This window comes from Brachycentrus maculatus, unplaced genomic scaffold, assembly GCF_059751285.1.
Source record: "Brachycentrus maculatus isolate JH-2025_06_01 unplaced genomic scaffold, ASM5975128v1 h1tg000274l, whole genome shotgun sequence".
In the NCBI taxonomy this organism is placed as follows: Eukaryota; Metazoa; Arthropoda; class Insecta; order Trichoptera; family Brachycentridae; genus Brachycentrus; species Brachycentrus maculatus.
Genome location: NW_028281025.1, coordinates 440,001 through 466,112, shown reverse-complemented (window position 1 = coordinate 466,112; position 26,112 = coordinate 440,001). Strand labels below are relative to the sequence as shown.

The 26,112-nt window shown below is 29.1% G+C and overlaps 4 protein-coding genes across 5 annotated transcripts in view; 1 reads left to right on the top strand and 3 right to left on the bottom strand.

Moving 5' to 3' along the window:
• Positions 1-6,612: 6,612 nt before the first annotated feature.
• Positions 6,613-14,426, bottom strand: LOC148305469 (secretory phospholipase A2 receptor-like). Of its 2 annotated transcripts, none has more exons than XM_088266669.1 (6): positions 14,309-14,426; positions 11,540-11,818; positions 10,793-10,978; positions 10,288-10,542; positions 8,720-8,894; positions 6,613-6,762 (listed from the first exon to the last, which is right to left on the bottom strand). In XM_088266669.1, the coding sequence occupies exons 1-6, from the start codon at positions 14,370-14,372 to the stop codon at positions 6,759-6,761; spliced, it is 963 nt and encodes a 320-aa protein (XP_088122795.1). In that variant the 5' UTR covers positions 14,373-14,426; the 3' UTR covers positions 6,613-6,758. The 2 variants fall into 2 exon arrangements, with proteins under 2 accessions (XP_088122795.1, XP_088122797.1); XM_088266671.1 differs by having other exon boundaries at positions 11,540-11,809.
• Positions 14,427-15,362: 936 nt separating this feature from the next.
• Positions 15,363-21,019, bottom strand: LOC148305468 (macrophage mannose receptor 1-like). Its single transcript, XM_088266668.1, has 5 exons — positions 20,905-21,019; positions 20,000-20,281; positions 18,497-18,697; positions 17,142-17,396; positions 15,363-15,765 (listed from the first exon to the last, which is right to left on the bottom strand). Exons 1-5 carry the CDS (start codon positions 20,954-20,956, stop codon positions 15,512-15,514), a joined length of 1,044 nt encoding a protein of 347 aa, XP_088122794.1. The 5' UTR covers positions 20,957-21,019; the 3' UTR covers positions 15,363-15,511.
• A 1,151-nt stretch (positions 21,020-22,170) lies between these two features.
• LOC148305466 (C-type mannose receptor 2-like) overlaps positions 22,171-26,112 on the top strand; it is a 34,096-nt gene continuing 30,154 nt past the window's right edge. Inside the window, exon 1 of the mRNA XM_088266667.1 lies at positions 22,171-22,380. The gene's annotated coding sequence lies outside the window, so the exon portion shown is untranslated. The remainder of the gene's footprint in view (positions 22,381-26,112) is intronic.
• The window catches only part of LOC148305467 (macrophage mannose receptor 1-like), a 24,028-nt gene continuing 20,812 nt past the window's right edge, over positions 22,897-26,112 (bottom strand). Inside the window, exons 12-13 of the mRNA XM_088266649.1 lie at positions 24,718-24,972; positions 22,897-24,050 (exon numbers count right to left, since the gene is read on the bottom strand). Coding sequence (XP_088122775.1) covers positions 23,824-24,050; positions 24,718-24,972 — 482 coding nt within the window. The 3' untranslated portion in view covers positions 22,897-23,823. The remainder of the gene's footprint in view (positions 24,051-24,717; positions 24,973-26,112) is intronic.

Sequence of the window (26,112 nt, the reverse complement as noted above, 5' to 3'; positions counted from 1 at the left end):
AGAAAACATATGTATGTATGTATGTTGTAAAGGTTAGCGGTGTAGTCGCTTGTGCGATGGAACCTTTTAAAGACTGACTCACGAATTTTAAATCAATGTGTGTGTTTCCAAATTTGCTCATTCCAAGGGTTATTTTTTTTAATATACAGTGGAACATCGGATTACAAATGGTTCGAATTACGAACAAAAATCCAGATGAAAAAAATGCGTTTGCAAATAGTTTGCATTCTAAATTGTTAGGTAATATATCCAAAATAAAACAAGGTTTTTTGGATTGAATTCTACATTTATTTATGTTTATGTTTATCCTAAGAAGACGAAACGCGTCACGTATTAACGTATACATAAATAAATGTAGAATTCAATCCAAAAAACCGTGTTTTATTACCCAACAATTCCAAATGGAATTCTACCACCTGTCTGCAGTTACAATAAATAAGTTTGCATTCTTCTTCCTTGCTCTATCCCAACTTATCGTCTTTATAGACTGTTGGGGTCACCTCTCCTCGTCCTTAGGTTGTAGGTCCTTCTATCATATACAACGGTACCTAGGTCATGCCTTCGAAGCATGTTATCTTTCTGTAGTAACTTTGAATTATTTTGGTCTTCCTCTAGATGTCTTTCGAAGAACATCGCTGGTTTACAATATGTTCAGGTTCTCTACGTCCTATGTGCCCATACCATCTCAATTGCCTTGGTTTGCATTAATAAAATAAATGGTTTGTTTCAATTCAATATTTATTTTTTAAGCCTTATAAGAAATCCAATGAGTTATTGTTGAAATTATGACTGATAAATTATATTTTCATAAATTGCAATAAGGCTACCCAAAATAATCATGTAGTGGTAGTAGCAGTGTGTGGTGAGTTGAAAAGTCTTTATTAAAAAAAATTAATAAGTTTAATTTTCTCGTATATTATTTAAATTTTTAAAAAATCAGGGATTTTTTAAATAAATAATATGGCAATGTGCTGTATAGGCAGTTTAAAGATTCAATTTATGTATCCGAGTGCATGCCTATACCGTAAACGAGAATTTATTAAACAGGTTTGAGAATCTTGTTTTGTAACTCCATTGTTGTACTCAAATATATTTTATTTTAAAATCAATTAAATCAGTTGTTCTTTCTTTTTCAACCAAAACGTGTATTTTGTTATAATTTTTCACCATAAAGGACGTTTTGAACGACTGTTCAAATGCTTTCCTTTGGGTAATAGGTCTCCATGAAAAAATAGGCATCTATTGAAGACTAAAAAACCTATTTTCCGTTGAAAAATAAATAAGAATTAGAAATCTATCAGCTGTCTATTACTGACTTTCATCTATTTTACCATTAAATATAGGCATTCAAAATGTCTCCATCGAAATCACTCTTATTCGTATTATACAAACAAGTTTGTTTGAGTGCAAACAGAAAACCAAATTTCCTCCATAAACTATTTTAACGAGATCCGCTCTCTAGTAACTAACTACATCGATAAATTAAGTTACTGGCTTTTTAGAAAATATCGTTACCTGTTAATCACTTTAATATTTACATATCAATTAGCCTAGACACTTTTCCCTTATATTATAGATCACTTTATACACCGTGCAGCATTCACCGTTATACCCATGATTAACTACAGATAACACAATCTGTGGTTGACATTTTAAAATCTTCAGTATGTGATTTTAGCAGAATTTTCAGTATGTAGTCGTTTCCTAGCACGTATCTGCTAGGAAACGACTGAAAATATCAATGAATCTTCATATTCTTATTTAAATCAGTTAATCATAAAATTTAGCGCATCCAATTCATTGTGTTGAAATACTTAGTTTTGATGAATGTAGGAGTATTGTTATCAAGATTTTATTGATATATCAATGAAGATGAATAATAAAGTGATATCAATAAAAAACATTATATAAGGTAGAACAAATCCGGCATATGTAAAAAAAAACTACGCACTGAAATAAAGGGAAATTAGTGCGTAGTTCAACAAAGCTATCACCATTCAATCAATTAGAAATATCGAGTATAAATAAAAAAAAATTTCAAATAATAAAATTTTATATTTTCCTAAACGTGTTTCATCTTCATTTTTTTTCGGTAATGCAACCCTCCAAAGCTTATTTTTAAAAGTTGTGAAACACACTTTTGATTATATTTATTCGCTGAACTTTTTTCTGTTTTAACTAATTTATCTTTAAAAACCTTTTTGAATCCATTTAATGCTGCATCACATGATCATTTTGAAAACTAGAAAGCAAATATAGAAGCACAAAATCCAAAACACAAAAAAACATCACACAAAATCTAACGCACTCCTCGTTTGGTCAAAACTTGGAATATTATGCAATGAAGTTGTTTAACCAGCTGTTACTATCCATAAAGTCATGAAATAACTAAACAAAGTAAAAAACGGTATTTGTAATTGGATATATAATGAATTAGATCGACTCCTCATTCAGCCATGTCTTACTTGATTGCATTAAAAACAAATAACTATTCAATTTATTATTAGATTAAAACCAATATTTTTAGCTTTTCCACTTTTTTATTTGACCAGCGACCGGGTTTTGTCGTTACCGTTAATTAAAAATGGAATTCCATCACGAAGTGTCAGTGGATAATATAAATCTATTAAATAACTATTCATATTACGTTATAAAAAGTATTGTGAAATGGGCCCGCGGCACGGAAAAATCCATTGAGGGCACAATATTGTAATTATTATTTTGTGTACGGTGAAAAATAAATAAATAAATAGCTTAGTTATATGAATAATCATAAAATAAGTCAGAAAAAAGTCATAGAGTGGAAAGTTTGAGGTGATTAATTAACCTTAGTGTTACTTAAGATAATTCTGCTAACATATTGATAGTTACCTCAAATGAATCACTCTTTGGGAATACCTTCATTGAAGTTCAGATTCTGAAATTAATTTCATTTATGTGCAGAGGTACTTAACACCTACAGGTACTGGATTGATTTAGAACATGACATTACACGAGTGTGTAAGAGGGTGAGTCAAAAAATTGTTTCTCTTTTTTTTAACTTTTTTCAATTCATTATTTATTTTATGAATATCATACATTATTAATCATCCGCATATTCTCTATTACACATCTTAAAGTTTGCTTTACTGTACATAAAAGCTTAGACTTGGGACCACTGAGGTCATGTGACCGAAATTTAATAACCATCGCATCATTTTCTTTGCTGCTGTGACTGTGTTTGCAGCTTGCAGTTACGTTTGCAAGGAGGAATAAGGAATAGTGATCTAATCTCCTATCAAATTATCCACACTGAGCCTGAGTTTCATAAAGCCTGTGCGAGATGGGTACCAAATCAAGAAAACTTTGATGTACTTCAATACTGCTCAAATATTTACAAATTCAAATGAGTAGACTTTATAATTAAGTTTGTGGCTATAGTTTACACAGCCAAAAAAGCAGTCACGTTCACACTGCCAAATCAACAATAATAATAAATATAAACCTTTATCACATGACCCCAACCTTAAACATTCAAGTGCAGAAAGCAGCATCATAAACATTTATGACTGATGATGATATTGATAATACTTGACTCTCCTATATACATATCCAGTTACTCAATAGATTCTATCGAGAAATTTGTCGAAGTTATTCGCTATGTAATTTTACCATAACCAGAAATATAGAATGCCTCATATGGATAAATTAAAATAGAGAATAGTATTACACAACAATAAAAAATAACATAACCTCACATACTAATATAAGAATTTCTGCCCAATAAAAAGCTTCTTTTCATCTCACCAATAGATGTCTCTAGTGAAGTTCTAGTGATTCAAGAAAAATGTTTTAAAATTGGTTCATATGTATAGAACTTCCAAGAATTTGAGTAGTGTGGTTGTCAATAATGGGAAGAATCGGTGAATGTTACACGTGTGTAAAGTGATCACTTAAACCAGCCTATGACGGTCGTCAGCCCCGTAAATGCCTAGACTTCCATATTCTTCTTCATCTTTGATAAGATGTCAAAAAATAAATAAAAAATAAGTTAAGTGACCTCAAAAGTAGATAGGCGATCAACCGAATTTCCTAAAATCATTAGGAAATTGCATGCGTGCTATAGTAAAATTAGTTTTTTTTAACCTTGGATTTGAATACCGTACATAAAAAATGCAATAATTGTCGACTTTTTATAAAAATCCTCAATGTTAAACACATATTAGCTTTCAAATATGAATAGTGTTTAAAACTTGATAAAGAAAATATGAAGAAAAAGACATCGGAAAATTCGAGAGGCAACCAGTTTTTTTAAAACGTAATGATTATTTTGTTTTTATTATTTAAATGAAAGCTTATGAAATTCAACTACTTTACCATTTTTTCTCAATTTAAGTATATGAATTTTTAAATAAAATTACACAAAAATAAAAATGTTTAAATTCTCCTTTGATATTTAGATAAAAATAACGGTAAACTAAGTATCGTGAGATGTTACGTAATTTGTAGATAACAAAAAAAATCCGTTTTAAAAAGACAACAGTATAGAGTATAACAAGTATGTTTTTTAAAAAAACCATATCCACTCCCTAGGTGGAGCATATGAAGTCCACAAACTGTCTCGAGGCTTTTCTGTCGGCTGCCAGCTCCTTTTCGTCCTTCCAAGTCAGATCCGCGTCCCGTAGTTCTGACGAGAACTACCGACGAATTGTCAGCAGCGGTCGTCCTGGGTGGCGCGAACCTGATGCCTTGTAAAAGAGGTAAGCTTGATTGAGGCTCTCGGGATAAGTCTCAAATAGTTGATTTCATATAAAACTAATAAAGTTGCACATTTTGTAGTGTAGAATAGAAATATTAACACCAACGCTCGCAGTATCTATCTTTTAAATAACTAATATAAGCAAAGTTTTATTTTTGTACTAGCGTATAAACATATTATATTATGACCTGCAATAATAAGGTTATCATGAAAAAATAACTAGTTTATAATAAAACGAATTGAATTTATTGAAAAATTCTTACTGTTATTTACATTAATATATTTATATATATATATATATATATATATATATATATATATATATATATATATATATATATTTATATATTTATATATATATATATATATATATATATATATATATATATATATATATTTATATATATATATATATATATATATATATATATATATATATATATATATATATATATATATATATATATATATATATATATATATATATATATTTATTTATATATATATATATATATATATATATATATATATATATATATATATATATAAATATATTAATGTAAATAACAGTAAGAATTTTTCAATATATATATAAATATATATATACTTTAAATAAAATTTAACCTAATTTTCTAATAATAAAAATGGTTCCAACTATAACGTTTTCTTTTTTAGATATTTCAATAAATATTTTTGATTCGTGAGCTACTGAAACATATAATAACTATAACAGATTTGCGGATACATATTTTATAAATTTTTAAATATATTTTTTACTTGCTTCATAAAATGGATTGAAAATCCTCCAATCAATATTTAATAAACAATTGTTTTTTTACCGTTCTCAGTTATAACAGAGTTAAAATTTAAAATACTTCGGGTGATTTTTAATGAAGATACTTGAATCGTCAATATTTGACAGGATTATTTGTGTCTACATTTTTTGACAGATGAATTCCTTCCTTATTGTTTATTGATGTTTGAATATCAATGCAGAGTAATTTTTCTCTCCAACTTGAACATATATTTGAATGTTAATATATCGGAAAATATCGTATGCTAGAATGAATGTAGAAAAATAGAAATTTATATCATACATCATGTTTGATGTCACACATATTTCATCTAACATTCACGTTTTCGCTAAAAAAACATAATAACCTTCATACGTCATATTTGTGCCGGGAATCATTAAATCACTGAAATCTATGCAAACTAAATCTTTTTTGAAATTCCCTTTCAGCGGAATTTCAGGATATTTATCAACTTTTACAGACACAATTTAAGCCTTAACAAACTATGCGAATCACTCATTTCAAGAACGTCATAAATCAAAAATCGTCAATTTTCAGTTGTGCATGTTTTCGGAATGCCCAGAAAATGTACTATATCCCGGCAAAAGCGGCATGTTTTTAACTTAATATTTAACCGCTACAGGGCAGAAAGTGTTGTTTTTGCATTTTGAAGAAAAGGTAATATTAAATTACTTTTTTAAATATCCTTAATATTTTTCAAATGGAGAAAAAACCTTCAGGTTTTACCTAAAAAGATCTGTTGTACAGTAAAAAGTTCAATAAGTGGCTTGATATTTATTTTTATTATATTTTTAAACTTTAAAAACGTTCTCCTGAAAAATCTTTTTTTTTATTTATGACGTTCTTGAAAGGAGTGAGCGATATGTTAGTCTTTAATTGAGAGCAAAATGGATTCATTAACATTACCTACCTTACATCTACCGTGTATCTATTCTTAACGGTGCACTAATGCAGTGTCTTTATAATTAATCGAAAGCAGAGGGGCCAGTTTTACATTTTATATCTATTTCAAGGTTACTTAATAACTTGAGGTTTTATTATGCCTATATTCAGAAACCATTTGAGTTATAAAAATATTTATATAATAAAACACACTAAAAACATAGTACGTTAAATTTTGTATTACATTTTTTTTTAATATTATATTAGATATACATAAGAAAAAAATTCGAAAAAAAGTAACACCTATATTGATCCTTCCAGGTTTATCTGAAACAAAAAAATATAAAATGTTAATTTTTAAATATTTTTTTTTGCTTTATTGAAATTCAGACAAACTATAACGAGAATGAGTATCATTCAATTTATATTTTTCAATAATGAATAAACTCTTATAGTTAATTAGCTTGACTTATCGTTCTTAATGATCGCGATTTTCAACATCTACGTTTTTAGAATATTCTTTTTGCAGTCATAGAAAAAACATTGTATGTAAAGACGAATTCTAAAAATATGTATATGGAAATGCCCAATCGTCATCGTAAACATGCTTTCAAACGTTGCCGGCCGATTTTAAACTAGATATGGGTGATTGAATTAAAAAACCGAATCGAATAAGGATTTTTGGTTTGGTTTTTAGATTAGATCATTTAAAACCAATCACGTCAACTAGTGCACAAATTAAGTTACGTATGGCATATTGACAATTTTACATAAAAAACCTTAGCAGGAATGAAATGAGAAAAGTAAAGAAAACCATCCTTATCGGTTAACCAAAAATGTAACAATCACCCATCAGTAACAACTCTATTATAAACAAATTTGTAAATGTAATAATATTATTTGTTAAGTATTCGTTTTATATCGTCGCAAATTTATTATCCATACATGTATTTTTTAAAGGAACAACCCGCAAAGCGTCTATTTAAGATGGTAGGTAGGATAGTGAGAATAGGGAAGGTAAATGTGAAAAATACATTACAAACACCCAGTCCAATTAAAAATAACTTTTTCTTGAATTAATTTTACTATTGGCGGGAATTGAACCCGCGACGCCAGTTTCGCTTTCGCAGTCGAGCGTCTACCCAACTACGCCACGGTGCCAGTTAAATATTGTTTTATCAAAAGTTATGAACGATATAAAATAAACACTTTGTTAAAAAGAAAGGTTGTTTTTTATAATATTCCTTAACAAGTGTAATAGGAATAAAATAAAAATAATGGTATTGTATTTAGTTATTTAGTAAACAAACACAAATTTTAAACTTTAATAAACCTTTTTAAAAAAGATTTTTAGGTACCGTTTCAATGTCGATACAAGTTTTAAGGTTGGAACACTTATGACATCACATAGGGTGAAATATTCTGCAAGATGCACAAGTGAAACAAGTTTTAAATAGTTCACATACTCGAAACATACTCGTATTGGGCTGTGGTCCCGTAGACTCAGGGTTAATTGTTACCTATTTTTTATTTATAAAATATCACGAAATTTAAATTTTTGTACACAATATAATGAGATCGAGTACTTGTCATTTAGAAAAGAACCGTGCTTTTTGTTTTTGTTGCAAATTAGCCAATATGTCCTAGTTATAAGCTGCCTGGTCAACTCTGTGGTTGGGCATACACATATACGAACCTTCGTACCCTTGACTATCCAAAATTCTACAGCAAAATTATATACGTAATGTCGCACAGTTGAAATTAAAAGTAATTAATGTATTTTTATTTTATTTTGTAAACATTTGAGAAGCTTCATCTTAGATTTTTGCCATATCGTAGTCATACAGGAGAAAGTGACCAAGTGCATTATTTACAAAAACGTGACAAAAATCATTGACTATGTGATATCTTACTAGCTTAATATTACCATGAAAAAGATCCCAAAGGATTTTAAATTTGGAAGTATAATATTTTGTTAAAAATGACAAACTGCATTGATGCTTATTTTCGTGCCAAGCAAAAGTGACTTCAATGGCCCTCCTGAACATTTTACGTTTTGTTAGTTGGTCACTTTCTCCTGTACGACTACGATATATAAAAACGAAGAAAAAGATATAAGTACTGGATTTCCGCATTTGGTTTCAATTTACCAACTATGTAAGAATCTTGTTTATTTCTAAATGTATAATTGATTTTTTCTTTTAATTAAAATTTTACTTAGTAATTACATTTCCTTTTATTCAAAGTTGCAATTTGTAATACTTGAACAGGATCTTGCACTTACTTGGGGTTGATGACGAAAGCGATGTCTTTCTTACAAAAAAACATGGCTAGTTCATTACAGTTCACGTCATTTAGCTTTCCATTTCTGTTCATTCCACCACAGTGTTCATCATCATCATAATTATCCGGTTGATCGCTGTCCCATTCATCGTATCCCGCTTGTTTCAGGGTTAAACCTTAAAATAAATTAAAAAGATTGTTGAGAAATCACAACTCATGTATGTATGTATAAAAGCATATGTGTATGTGTGTATGTATATATATATATATATATATATATATATATATATATATATATATATATATATATATATATATATATATATATATATATTTATATATGTATATATATATATATATATATATATATATATATATATATATATATATATATATATATATATAAATATATGTATATATATATATATATATATATATATATATATATATATATATATATATATATATATATATATATATATATATATATATATATATATATATAAATATATATATATATATAGATATATATATATATATATATATATATATATATATATATATATATATTTATATACATATATATATATATATATATATATATATATATATATATATATATATATATATATATATATATATATGTACAAGTATATGAAGAGTTTATAAATACCATTGCTTTATTTTATAAAAATATATTTAGTTTTCGATACTCAAGGTTTCCAACTGTTTTGTCTGACTAACTTATAGATTATTACTAAGACTACCTCCATAATGTAATAGTCAGCACGCTCGGTGGTTCGATTCCCGGAGTGGTCAAATAAATATAAGATTTTTTCACTTAAATGTTTGTTCAATATTACCCTGGACTGGTACCCGAAGCGGAGGGCTGATCACCTTTCCTGCATGTGTTAATGATCAAGATAACGCTGCGTTAATATGATGCAGTGCCCTATGTTCTATCGGGTGTGGTTAAAAAAACAGTATATGGTTTCTAAACTATCCGTCTCCCTCCTTGCCCGCATATATTTTTTATATAATTTTATTCATAGGTTTTATATCTTGGTGAAAAGTTTTTTAAACATATTTTAATAGATTTCTCATAACATCTTTTCCTATCATTAAACTTCATTCAGTTTAATTTGGTTTGACTGTTTGAACAAAACATTTTGGACTGCATTTCTTCGATCCTTTTTTACTATTCTGAAGGCGGTGTTTCCATTAATCCTGCCTCTTTTAAGGATCTAGTTTTTCTATAGTGGAACAGATGTGCGAAAAACATAGCTATATTTTTAACTTAAAAGGATAATTCATGCCACCCAAAAGCAAAGAAATATAAACTGCACGTTTGGTAATGCAGTGCATTGGTAATGCAGTGCATTGGTAATGCAATGCACTTCTTTTATAAGTATCAATACCCAACAAAGATGCAGAATCTTATATTGAACCTTCCATATAAATTAAACAATAGAAAGTCACAATCAAGAAATTAGGACAAAATAAACAATCACAAATATTAGTTATTTCTAGATTGTTTTTAAAAATTATTGCTTAAAATAAACTACTAACCTTTATGCGTCATGTGTGTTCCAGGAATGATTAAATCACTGAAATCTACAAAAGCGAAATCTTTATTGAAATTTCCTTTCAGCGATGTTTTAGGATGTTCTTCCAATTTTTCCACCAAAATTTGAGCCTCAGTTTCACTGCTGATATCTGCCAAAGAAGCCAATTCAGATTTGCAGATTTTGAAGGCATCGTGCCACGTCTTCGGAATAGTATGAAGTTTATAACAGCGGTTCGTCAAAGGGTTAGAAGAATACTCTGAAACGTGTATTATGCTCGTTTGTATAATGATCAATATATGCATTTCACTATTTCTTTCAAGATAATCATAAATATATATATAACACGAGATACAAACTTAAAAAAAAAGAACCGCAGCTTTGGAGTCGACTTTGAACTTTTCAATCTAAATGTGTCTATCTCTTTATTCAAAATTCAATAACTCAAATTAGTGTGAAGGTAGTTATCGAATTTCTTTATGGTTTTGATTAATATTATTTTTATGTACCTTTATCATATACGTGACATTCATTTTGATCAAATTGTGCATTATTTCTGGAGCATATAAATCTATATTTATTATCGCAGTCTTTATTTTCATACTCTCCAGAGCTGCTCATGGATACACAGTTTTCTGTATCGTCTGAAAGGTCCTCTGATGTCCAATTTGTGTAAAATTTGGATACTGGGGAACCTGTAATTCCGAATATTAATTTTTCATTATTTTCAGCTCATAAAACTTACAGGTTAAATTGTATTTTTTTATTGCATTTTACGGACTTTTTAGCATGTGTCATTAATATTTGTTGCTGGTGTTATCACATGATTGTGTACATATACATTTTTTTTGGTGCCGGTATTTTCAGGTTTCTTTTAATATATACAGTTTTTTTACTAATTTATTGATTACAATTTTTATTGATTTAATAGTCGAATCACATTTTTTTATTTGAACGAGTTAAACTAAGTTTAGCACATCATATGTTTCGAAAACGTAATCAAAGCTTTGTGACGTTATTTTACAAAAAAAACATAGTTTACATTGTCATACTTTTAAAATGAATATAAATATATAAATATATATATATATATATATATATATATATATATATATATATATATATATATATATATATATATATATATATATATATATATATATATATATATATATATATATATATATATATATATATATATATATATATATTTATATAATATATATCTTATTTCCAGTAAAATCAAAAGGACATACCGTCTAATGCAATATGCAATCCATCTGAGAACATGTCATGGAGACCGAGCCAAATAGTCGTAGTATCAGAACTGAAAAAACTTTTGAGAACCACGCTGTCCATTTCTGTTGCTGGGAGAGATAGCGAAGCACTTTCTGCTTTGCAGATCTTCACAGCATTGATCCATTCAGCGGGTGTTTTATGTTCCTTGTAGAAACTTTTAGTTTCGAATTCGTACTCATAATCGCTTCTAAAGAATGGAGTTTGAAAATCTTCCGGTGCGGTGGAATCTAAAAAATCTTTTTTTTTATTATAAATTATTATTTTATTTTTGTTCTTGCATATTTCCCTAGTCCTGGGATTTTTTATTCTATCTCGAAGACTGTTGCCTGATATGCTTCTTAGAGTCTTCATATCTTATACATTTTTTGTGCCAACAGTGTCCGATCTACTTTCGATCCCACACGTCATGATGGGTGGGACACAAGTTTTGTAAATCTTAATTTTACTACCGATCTTCATCTCAGGATTTTCCCATATAGAATTTTCACGCATCGTGAGATGGCTGCAGCCTTGTTTACTTGCCCTATCACCCAGGTATTTAAACTTTTCCACCTGTTCTACTAAGACGCCATCCACAATCACGAGATCAAAGGAGATAATAGTATGCGCATGTGAGGAGAATGGAACTATCCAGACTCCCCCACATCGCACTGTACGGCCAACCCCATAGTAGACGACTCGCGGGCAAACCACCAAAGAGATGGATCGATAGCTGGTAATCGACAACGCAGGAGGGTAATCCCTCTTAAAAACTGGCCACAAGGCCTACACCAAGAAGAAGTAATAATATAATAATAATAAATAATAAAACCCTTATCCGTACCCCAATGGTGCATAGGGCACTGTCATATAAACGCAGTGTTATCTTGATCGTTTACACGTGAAGGAAGGGTGATCAGCCCTCCGCTTCAGGTACCAGACCATGGTAATATTGAATAAATATTACAGTGAAAAAATCACTTATATTTATTTTACCTCCCTTGGGAATCGAACCCGGGACCTCCAAAACGGAAGAAGAAGAAGAAGAAAAATATGTTTTTATTTTTTATTTGTATCAACATGTTATTTTATTATTGTGACACTCCATATTTAACGCTGGCAATCGTCAAGGCAATTTTTACTTGTTTGCAGCCAGTCTTAAGAGCGTCTTAATGCTACAGTAGAACCACTCTCTAAGATTTTAAAACCAAGACATTATATTTCTCCTATGTTTGACTTCGACTTTACCTTGCAAATAAAAGAAGCATTATTTTGTTTTTCTCTCCTCCCCATAAAATGGTTAAAATACTCTAAGCTTAATGTAGTTTTATTTCTTCATATGGTCTTTAACTTCTCTCTCTTTCTTCCCATGCGACTTTTTTTATTTCGAACTCTTTTAATTGATGATATTTTGAGCATTCTTCGATCATTTAGAAAATTTTGTATATTATTAAAGTAGGTACTTTTACACAAAGTGAACGATAAATAATAAAAGAGTGTTATTCTTTGATCATTTTACATATATTTTTACATCATATATATTTTTTTTTTCATTTCGATAGCAGAATCTATAATTATACGTGCCGCGATGATATTTCGAGATAAATTAGGTCTGAAAACAAGGTAATTTCGTATTTAAATTATTTCAAAATACTTATAATAAATTAACAGACCAAAGGCAATATTTATAATAAATTAACAGACCAAAGGCAAAACAACTGATTTCTAACGTATCAAAACTATTATGAACGTATTTTTACGATGTAAAAAGTCATAACCTTTCACTTCGTGCGTTACGTAGAGTGACGTAATCTTAATTTGATCAATAAAACGCAAATATTTCAGAAACAATTCATAAAAGTAAGTAAATACGAAAAGAAAATACTATCGGGATAGTTATTTTTCGCTGTTTCAAAAACATACATTTTGTTATATCGCTCACTCCTTTCAAGAATGTTGTAAATCAAAAATCGTCAATTTTCAGTTGGGCATGTTTTCCGAATGCCCAGAAAACGTATTATATCTCAGCAAAAGAGGCATATTTTAAACTAAATATTTACCCGCTACAGGGCAGAAAATGTTGTTTTTGCATTTTGATGAAAAGGTATTGTTCAATTTTTTTTTTTAAATAAAATAAATATTTTTCAAATGGAGAAAAAACCTTCAGGTTTTACCTAAAAAGATCTGTTGCATAGTAAAAAGTTCAGTAAGTGGCTTCATATTTATTTTTAATACATTGTATTATATTTTTCAACTTTAAAAACGTTCTCTTGAAAAACCAAGTTTTTTTTATTTATGACGTTCTTGAAAGGAGTGAGCGATATCACAATAGTCCTGATAGCTGATAATTTGATGTAGAAAAAAAAACGATTTTGAATAGACAAGTGAATGGATAAATAAACAGAGAAGAAGATCTAATTAGTATTTTGTCGTATGGAATTTTCGATTCAGGGTCGAATTCGAAAAAGTTTTGTGAATTAAAAAAATAACTAATAAATACTTATAAAATACAGTAACCGTCAAGCAGTTTTTTTTTCAAATCCATCTATTTTAATTGATATTATAGACGCATTTAAAAAAGTTTAACCGTTTTTTTACCATCATCCAATGAACAAAAATAAAAAATTTTAACTAACTGTTTTGATTGATTTTGTTTTAAGTATTACAATATTCTATACCATGCAGTAGATTTTGAATTTATTTTGACTGCATGAAACATAGAGCATAAGAGATTATATAAGTTTTACCTGGTACACCTGATGTAACTGTGAATGTTAGAAATATTAAAATAATTGACACGAAATAATACATTTTGCAAAATTGTATTGAACGACGTATGATTTTCACTGCAACTTCCTTTCAACTGATGAAGGTTTCATAAAACATGTTTTCTCAGTCAGCGAATCATTTACATTAAAACATACAAGTTTATCTAGTTTCGGAATACGATTATTTAATACATTAAAAAAAAACAAGTTATTTAAATGCTATCGCAGGATTATTCTGATATATTCTCCATTTCCGCAGTAAAAAGCATCAATCTCGCGAATCCTACATGCCGTTACTAATGAAAGAAATGAAATTCATTTAGTTAAAAAAAATATTTTACGTTGTTAGCCATTAAACTTGTTGAATAAATAAAATAAAATAGTTATAGTTTATTCAAAATCTAAAATCTCGTAAAGACATCTCCGATTGAATTTGGACATGCGCATTATAAAACGCGTGCGTTTTTATCTATGTATGCATCCCTTATGTATGGAAGTGTAGCATGGCAAAGGAAGGATGAAAGTAGACTGAATGCATTTAAAATGCGTTTTCTAAGGCGAATGTTCAGCATAACGTTTTTACGTAGGTGTTCGAATGGATATATAAATAAAGGACGTAAAGCTGAGAAATGAAACATTTAAGATAAAATTAAAAATATGTGTTAAGATGCCCATTTAATTCACATACCCAAGCAGGCATGTGAATTAAATGAATAAAGAAAGAATAGTTAAACAAATTTATGAGGAGAATGTGGTTGGTAATAGAAACTGAGGAAGACATGTGTACTATCCCTTTCCATTTAACCAGACTGAGCTAGTAAGATGCAGCCAGTTTTAAAAAATATGCTAAAGTTAATTTTCTACTTAAATTTTTTCAACCACTATGTGAGACTTAGTTGTATTTTTTAATTTATTCATTCGTGAAAAAAAGTATTTGAATGTTTATCGCATTTGAAATTACAATAAGTTAAAATGACCCAAATCGTTGCTAAAACAGTGGTTAAATGGGAAATTATCAATAAATATGCCAATGTTCTGTAGAAAATATATTTTATTGAAGAAAAAAAAAATATTTAAAAATTGAAAAAAGGTTTTCTGAGTAAAATACCACAATCCACCTTTACAATATAAAATTTTTACATAACATTTGTCACTTTATACTAAAGTTTTTTTCATGCGTAATCAATTTTTATTTTGTTGGATTCTCAGCCGGTTTAAATTAGATGACGAAGTTTTTTTTTTTTGGTACGAGGACCGTCCAACGATCAGTGGGTCCGAGCTGATCAAAACTTTCTCACAGAAGAACATGGCCTTTGTTGTGCATGAAACGGATATCAACTTTCCATTCCTGAGCATGGCACCACAGCGCTCCTGCCCTCTTGCATCGGGATGACCTTCTGCCCAGTCATTATACATTGGGCTTTCAACAATATCTCCTGTAAAACAACAAATTTATGTGTATACTTAACAGAAATTTTAAAATACCGGCTTAACCAGTATAGGTATACTGAGCTAATAACTGAGTATTTGATTACGCATTTTTATCGATTGTTGCGCGGTATGATCGATAATCCTGAAATTATCCGGAACATTGGTCTGTATGTTCCCGATAGTTACCTAAGACAGCGTCGACATAGATTGTTTCACATTCCTATACACAGAACCAACCTGCCGATGGTTATGCCTGTACGAAGAGCTACCGCTATGTTGAACAATATCTGATTGGATATTGATCTGTTCCATGTGTCTGAAGTAGTTTTTTGAGGTTGGATTCTTCTACACCTTTAGCAATAGTATTCTTGTTTATTTTCTATTTTATATTGCCTATATTTATGTTAATGCATACGATTTAAATTTAAGTTTGTAATGTGTATATTATCTTTAAATTAAATAAATTGAATTGAATTGACACTGAGATAGGAAAATGTTAAGTAAAGTAACATATTGTTTTCGGACGATTTTCTCATTAATTCCGACCCTAATTAGTATACTAATTAGGGTCGTATACTAATCGCAAGTAACTTAATCACAAGTAACCACAAATCCAACTCCAATCTTCACAATGTTTTTTGGCGTCTCTCGCAGCACCAAAAGTAAGTTAAATGCGCTGTAAAGCGTTTCCCACAAACTATGTGCTAATATAGATATGCAAAAATGAGATAGGAAAATACTTTTCCAATATTGATATGCTCAACTGAGAAAGGAAAATATTCACAACATTTAATTAAGGATTAAGGCAAATCTAAGCAAAAGATGGTTAAATTTGGATTATTTGTAAATAAAATTGAAGGGATTTTTTACGAAAAAGTATACTACTGAAAGTTTATTGTTAACGAAATATTTTGTGTTGAATTAAATGTGTTTAGAAAAAATATTTTTGAATAGATTAAAATACAAAAAAAAGTATTTTCATTTTTCTTAGAACACATATTTTTATAATTGAAGATTAAATTTATAATTTCTCATTTTGTAACTTCAGAAGTAACTTAGTTATAAAATAACTACATCATAATTTATCTTCCTAAAACGTCGATCGGTTTTGAATAAAACCGATTCATCCTCAATTAGTCTTTAGGAAGGAGGTGCCTGCTTCGAAGCCGACCAAAGTTATAGTGATTTTATAACAGTTTTTTTTAAAGTTACATAATGTTGTGGTCCAGAACTCTATTATCTACAAAACGTACTTCAATATGTTCGTAGTAAGTATGCTTAGATGGTTTAAACAACATTAATAATTCAACTTAATGTAATTTTCTGGCTCATCAGTATTTTTTAAAGATAAACAAATAAATATAATCGCTTTAATTATTACCGTTGACTGTCTCAAATTCTCCTTCCTTTAAAAGATCACTTAAACCCAGCAAAACTATCGATTTGTTGAAATTTCCTCGTAATGTATGCTCAGGATATCTAGCCATATTTTCGATGAGGAATTTGGCTTCCGATGGATCTTCGATCATGGCTAATGAGGACAATTCATGAAAACATACGCTGAATGCGTCGTGCCATGTTTTTGGAGTAGTGTGTACTTTGTAACACCGATCCGTTTCATACTGGTAGAAGTAATCTGTAATTTAAAAATACTTATGTTTGATTAACTTTTATGCCAATATAGTAGAATTCCGACAATCCTTTTATCGTAAAATTCAATTGATTAATAGGGATAAAAAAAAACATGCTGGATAGTTTCTTTTTAACTATCATACAAGTCCTATTTTTCTCTGCAGATTTAGAAAATGGGTCATTTTTATTCTTTTGTTTTTCATTTATATGGTAAAGGGAGGAGTATCCTTGTTGCCTCAAGCACCGTTTGTTTAAAGCTTTTAAAGCTACGAAGAAGTGAAACACACTGTGAACATCGATTTTATACAGTCCGTACGACAGATCTAAATGTCATTGTTAGAAAATTACAGCGACTGTCATGTGTCACTTTGGGTTCAAAATATTTGAAATAGTTTTAAACTTATTCATTTTTATTAATTTGTTTTATATTTTTGTGGCAATTTTTTAATAATGTAAGCACTAATTTTGTGAGCAAGGCTCTTATTCTTTTCCTACTTATTTTCCCTGCAACTTCTTTTCTATAACGCTGTAATGTCCTTCACTTCGAGTTCTTTTACTTGTGTCACTTTTCAAATATACTGTCCTCCTTTATTCGAGAAATGGAAGGACTGATCATTTTATTTAAAAAAAAATGGTATCAGAGGTATTTTGGGTGCATGTAGGGGTCGAAGAAATCTGTTTTTTTTTCTCTCTCTGATTGTCTCATTTTGGACTATGTTCGAACCTAAACCACAAAAAAATTTAAATACAGATTTGAGACAAAACTACGTTTTACGTTTTAATGACAACAGTAGCGAAGAAGATAAATTTTAACGTTGAATATGGGCCTGGATTTCTAATTGATTTATAATAAAGAATAAATGTGAACAGTGCAAACAATGCACATTCTTGACGAGAAATATGTAAGGAATGTATGTTTCCTATGATCGCTTAACCAGTCTATGACATTTTAAAAGTCATGTTAATATCCAGACCTCCATATTCTTTCTCATCTACATATGTTAAGATGTCAAAATGTATATAATATGAATGTGTTTGAATGAACTAACAGCAGATCGATACAGTAAAAGGAATATCAAAGTAGAATAAAGAAATTATTAAAACCTTTGTCAGATGTCTCACAACCGGCATTGTACCTATAATTTGTCCTGAGTGCATCCTTTTTACAAATAAAAGGATATTTATTCAAACATTCCACATCGTTCCAGAATCCAGTTTTATTCATTATAACGCAATCTTCTTCATTTTCATTGTTTGGTTCTGAATCGGCCCAATTTTTAAACGATAACTCAAGTGAACATGTTCCTGAAATAAATATTTTATTTAAAATTAATTCGGTAGTCACTTTGATGTAATATTTATCCATTTTTATTTTATTTTTGCTTAAATATAAATAATAATAAATTCATAATTAACAATATGACAATGACTGATGCCTCCTCACCCTTGTTCATATTCCGATTGATAAAAAAACAAAAACGATAAAAATAAATAAATATAAATAAGACACAGCTTTTGTTTCCCCCACTTCATACTTCAACATTCCAAAGACACAACACTAAAATTTAAACTTAGCTTCACAAACGGTTTTTAAAAATGATAAGGAATGCATGGAAACACGTGTTGCAATAATTTATTTATAAAATAATAAAAACATTTCTTAATCATTTCGTGAGATTGGATATTCATGGCACTACCTGTAATGAGTCATAAGAAATATTATATGTATGTATGTGTTTACTCATTTGAATCTAAACTAAATGTTTTTTTAATAAATCTTTGATGCAGAAATTACTGTTTATAATATTTTCAATATTATTTTTAAGAATGTATTGAGAATTTTTTGTGTTTCTTTTTTTCTTATCTTGTCTAGGTACTTATAATTACCCTTGCAAAATCATAATAGTTTCAATATTTTTAAAATATATGTTGTGTCCTGATAGGTACCATATTTAATGCCGTTTTTATTTAAAGAACAATGTGAGATCTTTGTATAAATTATTTTTCATCTGTTTTATCTTTATCCAATTTAATGGACAGTATTCTACTCCTATAGCCTAGAATCTAGATTGTAGGACTGATTATTTAACTTCGAATGATCAACCGCCTCCGCAGTGAATGGTCAGCATTCTCGGTTACCATTCTGGATGTCCCGGGTTCGATTCCCAGGGGAGGGTCAAATAAATGTATATAATAGATAAATAAATAAATATAAAATAAAAGTGATTTCTTCACTCTAATATTTATTCAATATTACCCTGGACTGGTACTTGAAGCGGAGGGCTGATCACCTTTTCTTCATGTGTTAACAACCAAGATAATCATTTTTATGATGCAGTGCCCTATGCACCATTGGGCTGCCGATAAGGGTTCGAATGAAATGAATGAATGATCAACAATCAAATTTATATCTCTTCAATCCAACGCAGTGTCTTATGGACTGAACAAATGTTTGTAAAGTATTTTTTTATTTGTCTAAATATTGTATAATATTTGTGCTGTATACAAATCCTATTTCTACAAATAAGGTCTGACTAACACAGAAGCACAACCCAAACCCAGTTTTAATTTGTCTTTCACTAATTATAAATAATAAATAACACTTACCATTTGCTGTAAAGAAATCACCTTCGGATCGCATGTCATTGAGACCTAACCAATAATCTTTGTTTTCGTCTGTTTTGTACTTCAACAAAATTTGGACTTCTTCTGCACTCGAAGGTACGGCTAGTTCTGCCGACTCCATTTTGCAAATGCTATTAGCTTCTAACCACGTTCTAATAATTTTGTGTTCTTTATAGAAGGCATCCATCCCCTCCTCATACGTGTAATCCCTTCGAAATTTTACACGATTTTTCTCATATTGTATCTTGTCATTATCTTGAAGCACTAGTATGAAATAAAACATGTATATATTTAATTTTACACATATTTATTTACAAAATTTTGAGTGTTTCCAAACACTTGTTCACGAATCTGGATTATCTCCGCTTGGATGTTATTTTTTACATTTTTAACATCTCAACCTATGACGGTCGTAAGCCCTGAAAATTACTGGACTACCATGTTTTTCTTCATCTATGTTGAGATGTCAAAAATGTAATGTACATATATATAATATGTATATATATATATATAATATATATATATATATATATATATATATATATATATATATATATATATATATATATATATATATATATATATATATATATATATATATATATATATATATATATATATATATATATATATATATATATATATATATATATATATATGTATATATTTATATACATAAATATATATTTATATATATATATATATATATATATATATATATATATATATATATATATATATATATATATATATATATATGTATATATTTATATATATATATATATATATATATATATATATATATATATATATATATATATATATTATATATTTTTATATTTATATTTATATTTAATTTGTTAAAAAGTTAATAAAAAAATACTTACCGACTGACGAAAAATTAATTAATAACAATAACAAATTGAATATTAAATACATGATAAAATATTTCTATTCACAACACAAGATACGATTTACTCATTCGGAAGACAAATCAGTACTAATAATATAAAAATAAGATGACATTCGTAACCCTCTCACTGATAACTGCGAGAATACAGATTCAATACGCACTCTGAATCGTGTCGAATCTGCAAAAAAACATTGTGAAATTATTTCTGAATGACATGATGTTTTTTTTCCAGTATCAAGTCAACAACTGTGTTTCATTATGTTCGAGTTTACTTCCAGTCGTGATCTCACTTGTCCGTTGTTCGGCGCTCAGGTCCATAAGCGTTTTATCTAATACGTCGCTCACTCGTTTCAAGAACGTCATAAATCAAAAAAATGGATTTTTCAGGAGAACGTTTTTTAAGTTAAAAAATATAACACAATGTATTAAAAATAAATATCAAGCTACTTATTGAACTTTTTACTGTGCAACAGATCTTTTTAGGTAAAACCTGAAGGTTTTTTCTCCGTTTGAAAAATATTTAGTATATTTAAAAAAAAATTAAACAATACCTTTTCTTCAAAATGCAAAAACAACATTTTCTGCCCTGTAGCGGGTAAATATGCCTCTTTTGCTGGGATATAGTACCTACATTTTTGAGCATTCCGAAAACATGCATAACTGAAAATTGACGATTTTTGATTTGTGACGTTCTTGAAAGGAGTGAGCGACGTGCTAACATATAACAAACGACATAATTAACTAATTTCTAAACTGAATTTAACTAAAAAAATATTTTAATAACAGTTTATTTGTTAATTGTATTAGTATTATTTATATTTATAACAAACTGTTTCTGACTACACTTTGCTATGGCTCAGTCTGGTTAAATGGAAAATAAACAAAGTTGAAATCAAACATCTCTAATATGTTTTACAATGCAATTAAAAACATTGAAAATGATAAATGACAGGACCTATCAAGAAGCACGCTGTCCATCATTAGAAATGTTTAGTTTTGCTCGTGTTACTCTTACAATCAATAGACAGCGCTGATTTGCGGTTAAAAAAATATTTTACCTGTAAAAAAAACTCCTAACTTACTCTACACGCGATCCCTCGCAATTCTACTACAATATTTTTGCATTAATTATTTGTCTTATAATAGTTATTTTTGTATTCCAAATCTTCTATAAATTTTACATTATATTTATTTGGGAAAGTCTATAATTTTATAGATTCAGCACTATTCGTTGTGAGAAGAAATATATTAAAAACATCGTCGGATCAAAACCTTATTTTTTTAATGTTTTGTATTTTGAGTTAGTTTTTAATATACTTGTAATGTATGTGTTTACTAGTATCATAATGTTTCTTATATAATACAAGCTGTCACTAGCTGTAGCTAGATAACGCGTTACTGTGGTGCAGTCTGGTTAAATGGAACAGAAACAAAAAAGCATATTAAAATGGTGAGTATTCACATCTCACGATGTCGCAGATCGAAATTTCAAAGCAATCGGGGAAACTCTTGGGTGGATTTCAGTACATATTGAATAAAAATAAAGCAGATATGTTAATAAAATTTCAGGATTCGGTATCAAAATTATATTTATTGTTTAAAGTATATAAATAAACATTTCCAACGGATAAACTGATAATTTTTTTTGTAGACTATTTTATTTTGAAGTATTACAACAATTTTTATTAGCTTGCAAATTTTAAACACTCAAATAACGTTACTTTATAGATTTAATGTGTTAATTCCTGTTAGTTTTATTTACAGTTTGAAAATTCTTTTAAATACGGTTGTTTTTTAAGGTTAGAATGTAGCCTCGTGGTTAATGTCTTTGGAGCCAATGCTCAATCCCCACATTAAACAACACGATTACTTTTTTTTAAATACAAGGCTATTATTCTTATTGAAAACAATATAAATTTGAAATGTTTGTGTATCGATAAGTACATTAATGTTTTATTCCTTCTTCTTTTTAAGTTTAAAAACGTTACATTATTACAATTCCTTATTTTTAGTGCTTTTTCACAAACATCATGGTTGGATTAAGTTTTCAGAGAACATCGTAATCTAAGCTTAGCTCGAATATACATTAAAAGAATTATATTATCTTCTTTGTTCAAGAAATCTTGGATAAAGAAGAATTATTAATCAATATCGTGATATGCAACATAACTAACTAAAAAACTAACTAACCACTACGCCGGTTCCCCGAAGGGAGATGCACAGAGAATAGAACGCCACACCAATCTGTCTTTGCAAACAATATTCGCCTATTCTACATTCATGCATCTCCTCATATATACCCGCTAATTATTTCGACTCCTGATATGACCACGCCCAAGTATTTGAAATTTTTGGTCATGCCAAATTTTCTTCAGTCTTCTTCTGCTTCTATTACCAACCACATTCATCTTATAAATTTATTTTACTATTTTTACTTCACTCGTTCGATTCACATGCCCAAAACATCTCAATACACCTTTCTTAGTTGTATTGATAATGCTTATGCTTTGCATTTTTCCTTATATTACCATTTAAACATTTATCATACAACGTTTTGTCAGAGAGAACGCATTTAGAATTATGATTGATTTCGAATCATAATAAAGTCAATATATAAAAAAAAGTAAAGTTAAGTTGTATGTAGTAAACAAATGCGTTTTAAAACAGTCACTAAATGGCTTCAAAACATAGATACGGTTACAATAAGGTTACAAACACCTTCACTGGATAATTATAGTTAAAGAAACACCTCAACTCAAAACTCTTCAATCTTTCAAAGACAGAAAATGATGTAAAAACTTGTACAATGATTCAGCGCATCGAAATCAACATAACACATTCATAAATTTAATATATTCAAATATACATAAATCGACTAGCGTTATTATTATATTTAATTGGTACTATTTGTACCAGTATTATTCTCTTCCCCGAAGCGTGGAACTACCAAATTTGGAGGGCTGGTAAGAACCTTTTCACAAATAAACATTGCCTTGGCGTCACATGAAACATCGTTCAATTTCCCGTCTCTCAACATACTGCCGCAGTGTTCTTCCCCTCCCTCGTTATTGGGTTCATTTTCTGCCCACTCTGCGTACCTAGCTTCCTCCAGAGTTTTACCTAAACAATAAGAAAGAAAAAAATATATAGCTAATAAATCAATATAAAAACCAAAATGAATTCCGTACAATAGTTTTTCAAATTCGTAAAGAAAAATATTTTCAAAGTTGTTTTCATTTTAAATGGCAAAAAAAACCACGCGACGCAGTGACAATAGGTTGTGATGTCATAATGCGCCTAATTAAAAAACATACCAATTCCTCAGAAGTTCCTGCATTTGTGATGATCCAATATAATCCCAACATAAAAACAACTGATATTTTTGGGTAAGCGAATATGCACGAAAGTTCCAACTCACTTATGCGAGCATGCTGACCATTACACTACGGAGGCGGACATATGTATATATATATATATATATATATATATATATATATATATATATATATATATATATATATATATATATATATATATATATATATATATATATGTGTGTGTTATTTTAAACTTAGAAGTATACATAATATATTGACTTGTTAAAAATGACTAACTGCATTAGTGTTTATTTTCTTGTCAAGCAAAAGTGACTTAAGTAGCCCTCCTGAACATTTTATGTTTTGTTAGTTGGTCAGTTTCTCCTGTACGGGTACGATATATGAGTGTGTATTTAGCATAGAACAAACGATATTTCAAGCATTAAGTAATTTTTACTGAATATACTTGCCATCTATGGTTAAAAATTCGCCAGGACTAGTCAGATCGCTGAAGCCAAGTAACAACACTTTCTTGTTGAAGTTCTCTCGCAAAGTGTGTTCGGGATACCGCAGGATATTGGAAACAAAGATTTCAGCCTCGGCAGGACTATTGATCATAGCTAAGGCTGCAGATTCGTGAGAACACACCCTGTAAGCGTCGTGCCAAGTTTTGGGAGTCGTGTGCATTTTGTAACATCGGTTAGCTACAGGTTGAAAGAAGTAATCTGAAAGAAATCAATGGTTAAACAATATAAGTTGCCTCTCTTTCAGCGTTGGCGTCTTGTCTTCCCATCTCTTGCTAGTGGAACAGCTGTTGCATTACTCCAAGTACCGTCGTGTTCCTGATGTTCCACAGCCGTTGCATTCTTCTTCATCTGACTCCTGGCCTCTTCTCTTCCTTCACCGATATATAATTTTACATTTAAAACTCTTTGCTCAATTTGCTCATGCCACATATAGGCAAAAAAAATACCTTTGAGGATTTGCTCGTACCTAGTACGGGCACCCGGCAAAGAAATATCTTAACTTAATATTTTATTTTATAAGGTAGGTAGTCTCGCAGGGTAGTTCTAGGTATATGGACTGTAGTGGACGGTATCGGTATTATTTCGTATGTTTCAAACATATTTTAATATCGTATATTTTAAATAATAAATAAACGGCCCTTTTTCAAATAAAATCTTCATTAAAACTCATCAGCCAAGGAGTTGACAATACAAACGCGCATTATTTATTCGGGAAACAAACAGCAAAACATAAAAAATAGTAAAAACAAAGAAAGTTACTTATGAATCCTGAACTGATTCTCTAAAATAAATATTGTTTGAAAAAAGGATTTCGCATAATGTACCAAGTCAAGCCAAGTGACTCTTATTCGCATCTAATGGAATGTTGCTATCTTGATCGTTTATTATTTGAAGACAAGGTCTTTTTTGGTCCTTAGATTCAGGTTTTAGTTCAATGTATATTATAATATGAATAATTATTAATTAGACAATCCAGAAACCTCCAGTATGGTTTTCAAATATGCTTGCCCTTACACTATGGAGACGGATGGACGTATGAAATGTTTTGAATATATTAAAATGTAACTTAAAAGAAATACAAAGAAGTGTTATTTATAAAAAATTGTGAAATGATAAGATTTAAGTGGAATAAATCATAAATTAGTTAAAATATGAAAAGACAAAAAAAATATTCAAAATGTTCACTTGGATAATGATAATAATAGTACTCGTATATCATCAAAACTGTCAATGTAAGTCGTTAAACGCTATTTTGTGTGATGAAATTATTCGTTCAAAGTATTCATATTCCCATTTCTTAGGATATCAATAATTACTAACTATACATTTGTTGAAGCA